At 47.7% G+C, this 16,586-nt stretch overlaps 1 protein-coding gene across 1 annotated transcript in view; it reads left to right on the top strand.

Annotated features, from left to right (window-relative positions):
* The first annotated feature begins 723 nt into the window (after positions 1 to 723).
* LOC147904619 (translocon at the outer membrane of chloroplasts 64-like) overlaps positions 724 to 16,586 on the top strand; it is a 46,992-nt gene continuing 31,129 nt past the window's right edge. Inside the window, exons 1-3 of the mRNA XM_087387603.1 lie at positions 724 to 1,105; positions 1,215 to 1,367; positions 1,445 to 1,569. Of these exons, the coding sequence (XP_087243729.1) occupies positions 909 to 1,105; positions 1,215 to 1,367; positions 1,445 to 1,569 (475 nt within the window). The 5' untranslated portion in view covers positions 724 to 908. The remainder of the gene's footprint in view (positions 1,106 to 1,214; positions 1,368 to 1,444; positions 1,570 to 16,586) is intronic.

Genomic DNA, 16,586 nt, shown 5'->3' on the forward strand with positions numbered 1-16,586 from the left:
TGCTAGTTTAGAGAAATCACATAATTGTTGTTTGACTTGAACTAGCTTGGTGATACATTGCATGATGTTCCAACCACCGGGCTAGTTTAGGACAATCATGTTTCGTCGAATCTAGCCCAATTTAGAAATAAAACACTTAAACTACTCCAACTCATCTATTATACAATGCAATCTAGATGATAGATTTCCATGATAGAATTCTTCTTAATCATTTACCTTCATGTATGCAAAGTCTAACGAAAACTTTAAGAGTAGATCTCTCAAAGTCAAGTTGATTCAGTGGGATCAATTTTCCATCTCCCACATCATGGTTACGGAGCAAGGGAGTTCAGCTACCAATGATTTTATGATGAGCAATCTCATCATCATCATTTTGCAGAAGTGCGATATGTTTGATTATTGTACTTTGAGCGTAATTGTATTGGGATTGATTGATTCGGTGATTCGTTCGGTTGTTAATAACTAATATAATTGATGGCTCGAGTACAAGTGATGGAACTAATGACGAGGATTGGAAGTAGTGCGAGGGTACCGATTGAGGTGTTGCACGGTGCATAGCGTATGGCCATGAGCCAATGTTGTATTCGATTGTTGATAATGTGAAACCCGGGAAGTGATCCCCAGGCCGCTACCGAAAGACCGAGATCGACGCTGGTTCGAAGAGGAGTCTAGTTAGGTTAAAGAAGCAATGATTACAACTAGTAATCTGATGATGAGCATCATGATGTTGCAGAAGTGCGATGGGAGGAAGTAATAATCATTTGCATCTGCAGCTCGAGGGGAATCTCCATCTTCAATGTAGGAGGTGCATCAGCGCCAGCCATCCATGTTGTCCCTCCCATCTTCACGCAAGCATCCTCTCCTTCTAGCTCTCGACCAATCGCCCATTTCCCCACTCCTCTCCTGTCATGTCTTCTGCCAACGCTTGGGTCCTCTTCGGTTTGGGCATCGCCGGCCTCCTCCTCCTCACTCGCTCGCGTAGAAAGCAAATCAGTAAAGACTTTGGAGCCTTCATCGACTACTTCGAGCTGCTTCCTCCCCCCCAGCCAGCTCCTCCCATAGCTCCACACCCTCTCAGCAACCTCACTTTTGCGGTCAAAGACTTGTACTTTCTTGACCCCAACAAAGCTGGAATGTTGATTATGCTCCCCCCCCCCCCGCAGAGTCTGAGGCGCCTGTCCGTCACCGTCGTTTCCACCATGTTGCTTTCGCAGATTTGATGTCGAAGGCTTTGTCACTGGCTTTGGCAATCCTGATTGGGCAAGGACACATGAGCCCGCATCCCGGACGGCATCAGCCGTCGCAGTTCTGGTTCGAGGAGGAGCCACCTGCGTAGGCAGGACGCACATGGATGAGCTGGCTTACAGGTACCTAAATCTCCATAACGATAGGCATCTTGGGTAGTGATAGTTTGATCAGTAGCGAGTTGTTTGCTATTTTGTAGCATTAACGGGGAGAATAAGCATTATGGGACTCCAGTCAATCCAACTGCGACCTCCCGAGTGCCAGGGGGCTCTTCTAGTGGTTCTGCTGTTGCTGTCGCTGCAGGGCTGGTTGATTTCGCACTTGGTATGTGTTATCAAACCTTTTGTGATCCTTATTCGTTGTATTTTAGCTTTTACATTTGGGTCTCTCTCTTAAGAGTGTATATAGTCTTATCTTGGCCAACATTTCTGAGTCTCATCTTGGCCAACATTTTTGCCGCTCCTGGTGAGCAGACTTGTTGGTTACAGGAGTGACTCTTGTTGTTGTGTGTTGAGTTCGATCCCCAAGATCAACGTCAAATGATCCCATGAGGGCCTTGCCTTCTGGCCAGACGTTAAAAGAATTCTTCTTCTTCGTCTCTCTGTCTTCCTCCATTTGACAATCCAACAACCCCTCCCCCCACACACCCACCCACCAACTTGTTCAATGTCGAATTAGAGGGCTACACAAGGATGCTTGGGGGGAAGAGAGTACGCATTGCCAGATATTAATTGTTGCTCACACACGCTACTGATTTGTAACAAGGCTCTTGCATGCCTTAGGGAAGGTTTGCGACAAAACAACGGTTATTGAGATTAGAAATCATTCAAGATTTCTATCAAGGGACAAAAAGTGGCACATGCTTTCACTCAGTAATGTTTAGGCTTGGAATTTGAACTGAAAACAACTATAGCTGTAGCCTGTAACCTCTGTATTAAAAGTAAATTCTGTGCTACCTTCGTCATGGCTGAGTCTGCCAAAAACTCAGTACGAAGACTTTGCTCAAGTCTATGTGCGTGTGTGGATTTGTATGTGTGAGAGCATATGTTTATACTAAGCTCTACACCCACTGTTAGGGGCTGATGACGTCAGTGGGGATGCCATATAGCTAGTCCCTGCTATGCGTGATGGAGTTTATGGTTTTCAACCTTATATGTGACTATCATGAGATTGAAACTACTTATGTTGTTTTTTAAGAGGATGAGTTTGGACATATTCCTGGATTCATCTGGATAGTGGGGATGTCGTAGTAGCTAGTCCCTGCTATGCGTGATGGAGTTTATGGTTTTCAACCTTATGAGTGACTATCATGAGATTGAAACTGCACTATGTTATCCCCATAAACTCTTTCCTCTTCTTAACATCTTTCTTTTCTCAAGCTACCCCCAAAAACCTCTTCCTCCTCTCAAGTGATCACCATGAACCTCTTCCTCCTCTCAACCTCTCATTCTCCTTTGCTTGCTCACCATCTCCCTCCATCTCTCCCCTCACCACATGTGTTTTTTAAGAGGATGAGTTTGGATATATTCCTAGATTCATCTGGATATATATAAATTTGTTAGAGGTCAACATCTCTTGATGTCACCTGTGAGAGAGGGCGAGTGCTTGCGGGTGTGCCTGCCCCCCATGAGGCTAGTGTAGGATGAGCGAGGGCATGTGTTGTGGGTGTGCTCGTCCCCGTGAGGGTAGTCTAGGGTAGATAGTGCGTGGTTCATCTGGGCCCCTTGTTGGTCCACATGCTTGTGTAGGCACATCTGCTGTGCACTAGGGAGGCCTAGAGGCAGGGCCAGTAGGGCTGTTTTGGCAGGCACCAGTAGCCCCCTAGGCTGACTGGTCGGCCCATGGTAGGGCAGCAGGGATCGGCCCTAGAGGAGGGCCAGTCGGCACAGGGGACCAGCCCCCTTGGAGGACGGCTACCAGCCCCTTATTTAGGGCAGAGGTGGGTTAGCCCACCCTCCTTGCTGGTCGGCTGCCTAGGGCAGGGGGTCGGCCATGTGCCCCTCCCAGTTGGTCGGTTATTTAGGGAGGGGCTGGGGGCTATTTATAGGCCCCCACTCAGTCCTCATTCCTCACTTGCTGGAGCGGTACTTCCAGTCCCTGTGTGTATCTGCTGGAGTTGTTCATCCAGCCACGTAGTGCATGTTCTAGAGTAGGGTTGTGGAACAGTTCTTCCACACCTCTGTGCATCCCGTGGTTGAGGTTGTTGAGCAGACTTGTGGAGCTCCTGAGCAGCCTGTTGTGCAGAGGTTTTCCCCCAAGTGTAGAGGGGCTTTGCTAGAGATCACTTGCAGTTCTCTCGTGTTTCTTTCTCTCCCTCTCAGCGTGGTGTGTGTGAGGTGTGCTCTCTCTCTCTCTCTCTCTCTCTCTCTCTTTCTGTTCATTTCTGTTGCATTTCTCACATGGTATCAGAGCCATGGTTGGTAGAGACCCGCGGAGCAGAGGGAGTGTTGAGCCAGCACACAGGGAGGAGGTTTAGGGCGCTGTTCGGAGGTGTCTTTGAGGAGGAGCGTGTGCAAGGTGTGGACTGTTCGGGTGCCCAGCAAGGGGTGGCTTCGAAGTCTGTTTTCAGATAAGAGAGGAGGTGTTCTTGAGGGACGGATAGTGAGGAGCGAAGGTACATTGGGCTGTCAGCCCCTTCATACCCTTCTCAAGCCCTCTCCTTTCTTCCACTTTCTGTCACTGTCTATCCCATCCAACTTCTCTTTTAGTTCAGCTCTCTCCCCGATATGGCGACTTTGTCCAAGATGGCAGAGAACAAGACTAGAATTCCAGTTTTGCCCACATTCCTGGTTGACCGTCAGTTGGGGTCATGATGGAGTCTGTGTTACAGTCATATGATCTTGCAGATTACATATTGATAGGCGTTGCCAAATCAGATCCCCTTGCGTTTAATCTTGGCCTCTTGGAGCAAGAGGAGGCCAAGATGCTGTCTTAGCTCTGGGATTGTGTCAAGGCAAGGGTAAGGTCGTTTATTTTCCTTAACTGTACTCCTCAGGTGCTTAATCTCGTGAAGCACATGACATTGGCCAAGAGTATATGGGAGCATTTGGCGTCCTTGTACAATCAAACCTCTCCCATGGAAAGGGTTTTCGTGGAAGTCCAGATGCGATTGTTGGATTGTGGGAGCACATCAACAAGTTACATAAACTTCAGAAGGAGATCCTCCAGGTAGGGAAGCAGATATCGTCCGAGGACACGGCCATAACTTTATTGTCCCAATTATCCTTGTAGTATGGGGCCTTGTATTCGTCCTTGATCACAAGTGGCAGGATGAATGAGTTGACCTGGAGGAATTGGTCCCGATAGTGCTTGACCAGGAGGAGCGCTTTGTAGATCGTACTTATGAGAGTCAGCCTGAGGCTTTGGCAGCTGCGCAGAAAGGCAGAAAGCAGTAGACAGCTGAGGAACGAGGAGCACTCAAGGCATCCTGAAAGTGTAACCGATGTGGCCAGAAAGGTCATTATTGGCGTCAGTGTCCCCAAAGGAACAATGAGGGGCCCAGTCTCTAGTTGGCCAATGTTACCACCACGACATATACTCCAGCCTTCTTGTAGCACGAGGCAGGATGCACTGCCAGCAGGCTCTCCGGATCTAGATGGAGGATTGCTTGCTTGTTTGTGGCAGTGGGACCTGCCAATCATGTGCAAGGGGAAGGGTGTCATTTATCGAGCCAGACTTTCAAGTAGGACCTCGAGGCACGAGGAGTTGTTCCTGCTGACTCAAGTGCGAGTGTGTTCCCTATATGTATTTTGTTTGGACGTTATGATCTGGCAGATTGAGAGGGGTCCCCTAGTGTTCTGCTGCAGTTATTGTCTGATGAGCTGTTGGAGATCCGGATGGGTCAGCAGATTGCCAGTGCGGGAATCCAGACATAGGTGATTGATCCTTATGAGCTGTTATTTGCCCGTTGTCCTTGGAGCACTGAAGTTCATTGATGTAGCGACAGTTTACCAGTTTGGACTTGAGAGGGGGCTATCTAGCTCTGACAGTTTACCAGTTTGGACTTGAGAGGGAGAGGGGGCTATCTAGCTCTGAGATACAGGTGCCCATGCAGGGAAGCAGACCTTGCACCGGTGGCAGTATCAGTTGGATTATTGTTCGAGTACTTTCTGTTGGAGTGATGTGCCAGTACCAGCTGTTGGATTGCTATACCAGAGGACGTATAGTACCAGTACCGGTCCAAAGGACTGTACCTAGCACCTATGGCTTGGGAGCAATAGTTTCAGGTTTCCCGTGATTGTGCTGAGGCGGTTTGCACCAAGAGGTGGCTTCTTCAGCAGCACCTGAGGCGGGCTTCGTCGAATTCCTTGAGTTGTTCCAGCAGCACACCCAGCTCCCTGGTGTTTGTGTTCCATCTAGGAGCTGAGAGGGGGTGTTAGAGGTCAACATCTCGTGATGTCACTTGTGAGAGAGCGCCAGTGCTTGTGGGCGTGCCCGCCCCCCGTGAGGCTAGGGTAGGATGAGCGAGGGTGGTCCTCCTGGGCCCCTTTTGCCTTTGCTGCCCACTTTCATTGGCAGATATATCAGCTTGATATTAAGACAACTTTCCTTCATGAGCATTTGCAAGAAGAGGTCTATGTTTCCCAACCTCCTGGCTTTGAGGTTGAAGGTTCTCAAAGCAAGGTATGCCGCTTGAAAAAAACCCTCTATGGATTGAAGCAAGCCTCTCGGGCTTGGTATTCCAGGATTCATACTCATTTGCTCACACTTGACTTTCTGAACAGCCTACAAAGGCTACCCTTTACATCTGCAAGAGTGGGACAGATTAGCTGATTTTAGTCCCAAGGCAGCTCGCAAGGATACAACAACTCTTGATTATTATAAGATACCTACATTGTAGTATGACAATGAAGATAATAAGCAGTTTAAGACTGAGGGTCTTTTGGTTTGGATTTGAATTCCTTGATGAGGGCCATGCCCTCACTATATACTGCCCATTTTTCATTCTTCCTAGCAGCCTTGACCTTGACTAATTCCATTGCCTTTCGGTACAGTTGAGCAGTTGGAGAAGAAGTTTGATCCATATATAGTGTGTGCTAAGTGTAATTATGGCATGTCTTCCAAAGTCACGAATATTAGTTGTAGGAGCTGACCCATTGAAACCAGCCTCAGAGGGCGGTCCTAGACCACTAACCTAAAAAAATTCAGCAAATAACTCAAACACCAATTGGGAGCTAGAGTGCTCCTGCTCAAGAACAAGAACACAGATTGGTCCCAAAACCTTGGCAACCCTGTTGGTATTTCTTTATTAGTTGTGGAGAAACCAGTAAATAAGATGCACAGTGAATTCAATCTCACTTGCATTGAATACATTTCCCACTCTCAGTCCTCAATATCCCAAGCAATAACCCTGCTGGGCCCTGCTCATAGCCCAGTGGCATCTCCGTTCGAACATCTGCATAAGTCTTGGAGGTGTTACTAGCAGCCAATGCGGGGTCACACAACTCCCCTCATTGCCATAGGCATCCACAGATTCACTGAAATACCCAAGCTATGGGTGAGACCATAACTGGTCCGCCCACAACCTTGGAAGCTAGAACTTGAACTGCAAGCATCCACGGTGGATGTGGACCACCCTGCCACCAAAACAGCTCACAAATAGAGCAAGGCACCCCGTCTGCTCAGCCCGCTCTCCAAGATAGCTCACAGCTAATTGGGACAGCTCCTTGTGACCATGCCATGCCCAAATGCTCAGCTCAAGCTCCAAAATGACGACCTTGACCACCCCAAGGGCATGTATGGACAGCTCGCGCTCCAAAGCATCAATCAGCAGCAGCCTGTGAATGCACGTACGGCCCCCCTTGCAGCCTCAGCCAGACCCACGGTCAATACCAGGGATTTGTTTCCTGTTTTCAAGTTGTTCTCTTCTTTGAAATGTGCCAAATTGTCTTCAGTAAGGAAGCACGTAGGAGTCTTATCTTCTTGCTCCTTTGCTGGAAAATCTTCAAATCTAAAAAATAAATGCTATTTTCTCTCTTTGGAGCTGCATGTCTTGCAAATGGTGTCCTCCCCTACCATTTTTCCATCCGCCTCTTAGGTCATGCAATCCGTCCCATCCACTCTAAATGGTTATTGAGACTTTACCATAAGCCACCCATGTGCTTTTCTAAGAATGCTAGTACTTTTCAAATCAAAAATGCATGCTCTCCCTTTTCACTCTATTCGGTCCTGCAGATGGCGCAAATCTCTGTTGCACCTTTCCATCAGCCTGTTTCTACCTTGGGTCGTGTGATCCAACTCTTTTGTGTATAAGCTTACACATGGATAGTCCTACTGCCAAACTGTATCCAGATCCATCCATCTCAGCCCGTCAGCAATTAACAGATGTAGTATCATAGCCTCCCCTTTAGGCATAGAGAAAATGTTGCAGCTGGAAAATGGGCCTGTGCCTCAAGTCCAACTTCTTCAATTAATACCCTATACTGTGCTTAAGGGCGATCATGTCTCTGCCTGGCCTACAACAACAGATTGGACTAAAGTTCTGCATAAGAGTTACTCATACTCCAGCGTGCAAGTAACCTTTTTCCCTGCATTTGTTTTGCAACATGAACACAGCCTTTTGACCCGTAGAATTTGTGAGAAGTGCAGTGGAAATGAACAGAAATGGAGAGAGAGAGAGAGAGAGAGCACCTCACACACACCACACTGAGAGGGAGAGAGACACGAGAGAAAACTGCAAGTGATCTCTGGCAAAAGCCCCTCTACACCTGGGGGAAAGCCAGGCTGCTCAAGAGCTCCACAAGACTGCTCAACAACCTCAACCATGGAATGCACACAGGTGTGGAAGAACCGCTCCACAACCCTGCTCTAGAACATGCACTACAGGGCTGGATGAACTGCTCCATCAGATGCACACATGCGGCTGGAAGTACCACTCCAGCAAGTGAGGAATGAGGGCTGACGGGGGGCCTATAAATAGCGCCCATCCCCTCCCTAAAGAACCAACCAGAAAGGGGGACACATGGCCAACCCCCTGCCCTAGGCAGCCGACCAGCAAGGAAGGTGGGCCGACCCACCTCTGCTCTACACAAGGGGCTGGTAGCAGCCCTCCAAGGGGGCTGGTCCCCTGTCTGGCCCTCCTCCAGGGCCGACCCCTACTGCCCTCAGCCTATAGGGAGCTGCTAGGGCCTGCCAAAACAGCCCTACTGGCCCTGCCTCTAGGCCTCCCCAGTGCGCAGCAGATCCGCCTACAAAAGGGCTGCCATGGGACAGCACCCTCATCAAGCTTCAAATCTTTCAAGTGCTTGTGGAGATAGGCAACCCTCACCTCATTCCGCACCTGATCCCAAGATGCAAGCTGATCCCATGCTTGCTTAGCTGTCTTGCAAGACCGGATGTGAGGGATAATAACCCGTTTCACTGAAAGAGAAATCTTTGGCATCACGACCATCCCACTGAATCTGCTCCTGTGCAGGAGGCAAAGTATCTGTAACAGTAGCTGCAGTGGTGCCCGTGCGCAGGTATAGAAGCACCTCAAACAACGCGCCATCTTCTTCCTGCTATGTGGGTTGCCGGACAGGTACGTCTTCTGCCCTTTTCATCTCTCCTGCCCCCTATGGTCTCTTGCCCCCTGGTCCTCTTAAATCGGGGGCTCACAAGTGACCTCCTAACACCCCCTCTCAATGTCACAACTGTGGGCAGATCCCCATGTGTCAAATGAGGTGCTCCAGCTGCTCCCTGGGAAGCGCCTTCGTGAAGACATCTGAGATGATGTCGTTGGTTGGGTAGTATATCAACTCTATGACTTCTTCGTCGATGAGTTCTCGAACAAAGTGGTAGTGAACTTCGATGTGCTTCGTCCGTGCATGGAACACGGGGTTGTTGGCGATCGCTATGCAACTCTGGTTGTCGCACATAACTGCAGTCGCATCTTCTTGGGCCACATTCATGTCCTCCAAGATTCACCTGAGCCACAATGCTTCACATGCTGCTGTACAGGCAGCCATGTACTCCGTCTCTGTAGATGAAAGGGCAACAGTAGGTTGTTTCTTACTCAGCCATGACATGGCTCTTGATGAGAGTAAGAAATAGTATCCAGAGGTCGATCTCCGGGTATCAATGTCACTTGCCCAATCACTATCACAGAAACCTCCCAACTCCATGCCTCTGGTATAAGTGATGCCGTAGGTGCTGGTACCCTTCAAGTACCATAGCACCCTCATATCTGCATCCTAATGAGCCTTCTTGGGTGTGGCGGAGAACTGATAGAGCAATCCAACTGCAAGGGAAATGTCTGGTCGAGTATTGGTGAGGTAAAGCAAACTGCCCAGCAAGCGTTGATATAGTGATGAATCAACTGGTTGAGATGGATCACGCACACTCAGCTTCAGACCAGTTTCCATGGGAGTCACTATAGCTTTGCAAATTTCCATCTCAAAGCGTTTGAGTGGTTTCCTGCAATACTTCTCTTGTGAAATAAAGATATTGCTCTTGCCCTATTTCACCTCAATCCCAAGGAAGTAGTGAAGTATGCCTAAGTCAGTCATCTCGAACTCCTCTATAAGAAGACCTGAGCAACTTCTTCGTATGATCCCCAGTAATGATGAGGTCATCCACATATAGACTCAATACCTGTCACGATCTGTGACGTATTCCTTTCTCTTTTTCTAGACTTATGGATGGTTTGATGAATGGACACTTGTGGAAGGGTATGCCCTTTCGACGGGACACTTCCTATGAGGCACAACCCTTCACAAGAGACATCCTATTGAAGAGACATTCCTATTGTAATGTACCCTCTCATCAAGGGTCACACCCTTCACAAGGGGTACACACCTCTTCATGCACATACACTTTGGAGTACACACCTTTTCATGTGTGACTCTTCACTCTCTATATAAGAGAGGCCCAATTGTATGGATGACACACTACAGCTACACTACAGACACTCAAGCAATACAATTATTCCTTGTTCTCTGCTATTTCAGTCTCCTTTCTATTCCTTATCACATTTATAGTAAATCTAGGATTTCTTACAGTGGTATCAGAGCAAAATTCGCTCTTGCTTGTAGGAAATGCCCCCCACCTTCTAGTGCCGATTTGATACATCTTTTCCGCTAGAAGGATATCCGTGCACATTGTGCATGGAAGAGATGGAGAGGATGAGTGTAAAATTTTTTCGCTTCCACCCTGCCTAAAGTCATCTATGGCCTCTCCATCTCGCACACATCACGAGTTGATGTGAATGGACACGACAAAAATTGTGTCTTTTCAGGTGCTTGGGCTGTCCCAAAACCAAGGGACGCACCTTTTCCACCATCGGACACACCTTTTGATGAAGAGTCTTGACTCCTCACTCGAGGGACACACCCCATCGTGGACAAAAGGACACACCTATTCATGTAGGGACACCCCTTTTAAAAACAGGGACACACCCCTTCATGAAAAGGTGCACCTATTCCAAGGGTCACACCCCTTCGAATAGGCACACCTTTCAGGCACCAAGCACTTATAAAAACGGTACCTAGAGGGGTTAAAATGGAAAACCCAGCCCCAAACTTTAGGTTTACCTTAGCTACCCAAGGGTTAAATAAACCCACCCTTTAATTTTTGGGCAACCACCCCATGTAGGCAGCCCAAATGAAAAAAAAACAAAAGGGACGTCCCTTTTCAACACCCTACAGATATTTCGTCAAATCAGGTTGGTTTCGCTGCCAGCCCCTGCTTGCGCCATCATGCTGCCAGCCCCTGCTTGCGCCATCTCGCTGCCAGCCCCTGCTTGCGCCATTTCGCTGCCAGCCCCTGCCTCGCCATTTCGCTGCCAGCCCCCTCGCCATCTGCAGCCCCTAGTCTCGCTGGTTTTTCGGCCCTGTTTCCTGCCAGCCTGCAGCGTGAGCACAGCGCCAGCCAGCCATTCTGCCGCAAATCAGCCTGCAACCAGTTTATTCGCCATTGATAGCCTGCTCCCCTTGGTTCGACACCTTTTTCCTGCCAGATCAGCAGCAGTTTCAGCTTCCTATCGCGATGAAGACAGCCTGTTAAATGCTAGGCCCAGTTCTGCTCCTCGCCACCCATTGCAACATGGACCTCTGGACAGAAATCTGCAGGCCTCTTCTACGCAACAATTTGGCAGATTAAATCATTGCCAGGTGGAGTCTTTCCATTCTGCTTTTAAGGATTCTCTTGTCATTATCAAATTACAGCAAATGAAAGACGCTCCCTTAAAGCATGGAAACCCCTGGTAATTCACCCGGCATTTCAAGGACACCTCAGGCATCATCTACCACACAATATCGTGTTCAGATTGCACAACCAGCCCATTTCGGAGCTTTTGCATCGTGGGTTTTCTGTGTCACGTGCCCTCCTAGTGATTTGGACCACATCCTATACCTTCTGCGTGAGGCACCTCAGTTACATTACTTCCTCAGCACAGTACAGGTTGTGTTTCACGAGACACGAAGATACCTAGAACCCGATATTCCTCAAGAGTTTGCTGTCCATCTTTGGAGAGAATTTTACCCCTCACCTTCGGCATCTCCAGGGTACTCTCCACCTCCTTCAGCTCCCAGATATCCTCCTATACAGGTTGTACCTTCCCCAAGACAGTATTTACACTCTGAAGGCACTCCTTCTCCTGGATATCCTCCACTTCCGACACCAGCTCCTTATCCCTTTTCAGATCCGTGGACTCTGCAACCTACTCCTGTCCTCTCATGAGCAGTAACACCACTTTCGGCATCACCAGTGTTACCTCAGAAAGGACCTCCTTTACTAGATTTCCACGGGTGGTTCCATCCTGCCTTGCTTGCCCCCTCCAACATGAGCAATCTCAGGGAGCAGCCCGAATCTTCTTCTAGGAATGGTACAAACTAGAGCGCAAGTTCGCGCTTTTCTCACAGGGATCTCCGATATGTCGCAACGCTCGCGTGAAGCCTCTCCAGAGATCAAAGACTCAAGTCCAAAAAAGACCCCTGAAGTCAACGTACAAGAAGAAACACTATTGCAACTTCAAATTTCCCAGCTTCAGGACAGCATCTCCGACTTGGTCCAGAAAGTCCAACAACTTCAAGATTCTCGCAGTACCACACATACAGAGGATGACATGACGCAACCAGACGACTATGCGGATTCATTCCCACCAAAGGTAGAAAACACTGAACTACGTGCCCTCTACCGTTTACTTCAAGTTTCCAAAACTAAAAGACTTGACATCAAACTTCCGGAAGCCTACATTGGTCAATGCAATCGCCGAACAGTTGACCAATGGCTCGCAAAAATGCGCATGTATTTTGATACTGTTGACCTCACTGAAGGCAAAAAGATCGCCTTGGCAGCCTCCCTCCTCAAGGATATAGCTTTTCTATGGTGGCAAAGACGCTTAAAAGACGGCAAAAGTGTGTTAACATGGGAACGTTTTGAACACGTGCTCCGTAAGCAGTTTATACTTGCTAATGCGGACTTCCAAGCACGATCAAAACTCCAACAGTTGGAGCAAACAGGCTCCCTGTCTTCCTACATCTCTCAGTTGACCACATTGGTGCTGGAGATTGATGGTTTAACTGAGGAAGATCGCCTTCATGCTTTCATCTCAGGCCTCAATCCCTCGTTACGCATTGATGTCCTTAAAGCAAACATCACCACCACAGCTGGCGCTATTGCTTACGTAGAGCGCATTACAGATTTCCAACACACAGGGAAGCAGAGTGCTAATCGCACATAGAACTCGACTATGGACAAAGGTGCTCGCCCTCAAGATAACACCAGGTTTCGCAAAAACTCCGGTAATCAAGGTCAGCGACAGTCTCAAGATCCCTAGAAGTCTCAGAAATCATATGCTGGATTCCAACAGAAGGACTCCTCTAATGATCGTGCCTCTTCTTCTTCACAAAGTCATTACCGACATCCCCAACGTAAAGGTGCGGCCACTGACAAGAAGAACAACTCCAGCACAAAAGGACTTTGTACCATCTGTACAGGGGACCATAGATGGTTCGATTGTCCCAAGCGACCAAAGCAAAATTCCAATATGGAACCTAGCACTTCCCAAAGAGAAGATGCTACCCCAGCACAAGACAAGAAAGGCAAAGCTGTTCGAATGGCGAATACCATCCACCTGAGCCTTGCCAATAACCTTGAACCTTCCCTGGCCACTCAATTACTTTGTGTTCAAGGATCGATTCGTGGAACAACGGTCACTATCCTCATCGACAGTGACTGCTCTCATAACTTCCTAGCTAGTTCCATGGTCGACAAACTTTGGTTGACCACCAGTCCTAGTCTCATGGGCTATCAGATTGAACTCGCAAATGGAACTACTTTCTTGTGCAACACCAGGATCAAAAACTTGTCTTTTCGCATCCAACATTATACGGACAAGTTGAACTTTGACATCGTGCCTCTTTCTCGGTACGATGTCATACTTGGACAACAGTGGCTCTACGACTATGATCCATCAATCAGTTTTCGCAGCCATACTATCCAGTTTGTCCACCGGGGAAAACTTATTGAGCTAACTGGTTCTAGGGACTCTCCTTTAACCCCAGTTGCCTCTGCCCTACAAGTAAAGAAGTGGGTTCGTAAATGTCAAGTAAAGACTTCACTTCTGTTGGTTACGGCAGTAGAGGAGACACCAACAAAGAATCCTCCTGAATACCTCAACCAACCTTTTTTCCAGCCCTACCTGTATATTTTTCCACAGGAATTGCCAAAGCAGTTACCCCCTCGACGATCAGTGTACCATCCAATCGAACTTATTCCCGGCAGTAATCCACCGTCGAAACCTCCTTATCGGGTTTCTTACACTCAAAATGAAGAAATCCAAAGACAGGTGACCGAACTACTCGACAAAGGTCACATTCGGCCCAGTCGCAGCCTACTACTTGTGGAAAAAAAGAATAAGTCAATGCGCCTCTGCATCGACTACCGAGCCCTCAACAAGCTCACTATCAAAAACAAGTATCCATTGCCTCGCATCGATGACCTCTTCGATCAACTTCTACACGCAACACAATTCTCAAAGATTGATCTTCGTTCAGGTTATCATCAAATTCGCATACGAGAAGGCGATAAGTACAAGACAGCTTTTCGAACAAAGTATGGACACTATGAATGTTTGGTCATGCCTTTTGAGTTAAACAATGCCCCGGCCACATTCATGACACTAATGAACGACATCTTCAGGCCTTTCCTCGATAAGTTCGTCATCGTTTATCTCGATGACATTGTCGTTTTCAGTAGATCCCTACATGAGCACAAACAACATCTTCACCAAGTTTTTGAAGTTCTCCGCGCAAATCCTCTCTACATGAACATTAAGAAGAGTGAGTTCTTCAAGATGCAACTCAAATATTTGGGACATGTTATTTCCGCTCAAGGCATCTCTGTGGATCCCAAGAAGGTTGAGGTAATCCGAAACTGGCCTACTCCTAAGACTGTTCATGATGTCCGCTCTTTTCTCGGATTGGCAAACTTCTACCATACAAAGGTCTATCAGTTTTCTGAAATCGCAGCGCCTATGTCCGAATTATTGAAAAGTACAACAGTTTTTCAGTGGCTTCCCGAAACAGAGTATAGTTTCCAACAACTCAAGCAAGCACTCACTACCACACCAGTTATGGCTATTGCTGACCCAAACCTTCCGTTTGAGGTCATGACCGACGCTTCCGACATCGCTATATAGGAGCAGTCTTGATGCAAGAAGGCAGAGTTATTGCTTTTGACAGCCATAAACATTCTGATATCCAAACCCGATACCCGGTTTATGATAAGGAGTTTCTTGCCGTTGTACATGCTTATCGCTCTTGGAAACATTATCTCATGGGAACCGACTCTGTGGTCAAGACAGACCATCACTCTCTAAAGTATATCTTTACTTAGCCAGTCATGAACGCTCGAGATCTGGATGACTCTGACGCTACTTGGCAATCTGATGAAGACTTACAGCAGTACCCTGACATTTTACAGCAGTATTTTCAAAATTTACCGTGATATTTTCTACATTAGTTCATTCTCTCCACCAAGGTCTTATTCTGAGTGGGAGGGGATGTCACGATCTGTGACGTATTCCTTCTAGACTTATGGATGGTTTGATGAATGGACACTTGTGGAAGGGTATGCTCTTTCGACGGGACAATTCCTTTGAGGCACAACCCTTCACAAGAGACATCCTATTGAAGAGACATTCCTATTGTAATGTACCCTTTCATCAAGGGTCACACCCTTCACAAGGGGTACACACCTCTTCATGCACATACACTTTGGAGTACACACCTTTTCATGTGTGACTCTTCACTCTCTATATAAGAGAGGCCCAATTGTATGGATGACACACTACAGCTACACTACAGACACTCAAGCAATACAATTATTCCTTGTTCTCTGCTATTTCAGTCTCCTTTCTGTTCCTTAGCACATTTCTAAATATAGTAAATCTAGGATTTCTTACAATACCAGCCCCAAATCCCCCTATGTGTCGAGATAGAGATTTGCCTTTGATGGACTCTGCTGAAGCCCGATCTTCTGGAAGAACACATCTATCCACTGGTACCAGAGAGATTCGCCCTTGAAGGACAGGTGAAAATGAGAGCAAATGAGGGCTGGAAATGGGAATTACAGCAAGAGAAAGTGCTTCCACGAGGAGGAGAGCACTTAGATAGGAGAGAAGAGTGATCCAATGGAGGGGTACTCGCAGCTAGAGGCAAAGAATAGCCAATGGAAGAAAAAAGGGCTCAAGGAGAGATCTCCAGATCACTTCAGCAATCTCCAAAGAGCTTGAACAGTCGGCACGCAGCACGAGGCAGCAAGAAACACCTCCAAAATACAGGCATGAACTTCGAGGCAGGTTCAAATAGCCCTTCAGTGCAGTAAAAACATACGCAGCAGGTCCGTACAGCCTGTGGGTGCAGTAAAAACAGATGCGGCAGGTCCGTACAACCTGTGCAGACTGTACGGGATGGCTGTACAGACTCTGTACAGAAATCTGCAGCCACACGTGCGAACAAAAGGTGCCGTACAACTGTAAGGATTCCGTACAGCAGGTAGCCGCCACACGTGTGAGGTAAAAACTGAGAAAAACCAGCTCCCTTTGCCTCAAAATGCAGCTCCCTTCGTGGTGGATGTTCCAAAATGCAGTCTTCTCGTGTGAAGATCAGGGTTTTCGTGACAGAAGTACTTGGAGAGGCTTCAAACACTCACGGGTGTGTAGAAACCAGCAAAACCAGCAGGAATGAGGGATCAGGAGGTTGCCAAACAGCTTGGGAAAGCTGTCAATGGCTGAGGGAATGAATTCCTGACCTGCTCTAGTACCATTGTTGGCTATGGCAAGCAATAGAAGCTCAAAAATGGAGGAGAGAAGGAGAAAAACGAGATGCTGTAATAGATTGCTGCAAAACTGAAAGTGGAGG

Source organism: Dipteris shenzhenensis, chromosome 2, assembly GCF_047967505.1.
Source record: "Dipteris shenzhenensis isolate YYH24624 ecotype China chromosome 2, Dip_SZ_1.0, whole genome shotgun sequence".
Classification (NCBI taxonomy): domain Eukaryota; kingdom Viridiplantae; phylum Streptophyta; class Polypodiopsida; order Gleicheniales; family Dipteridaceae; genus Dipteris; species Dipteris shenzhenensis.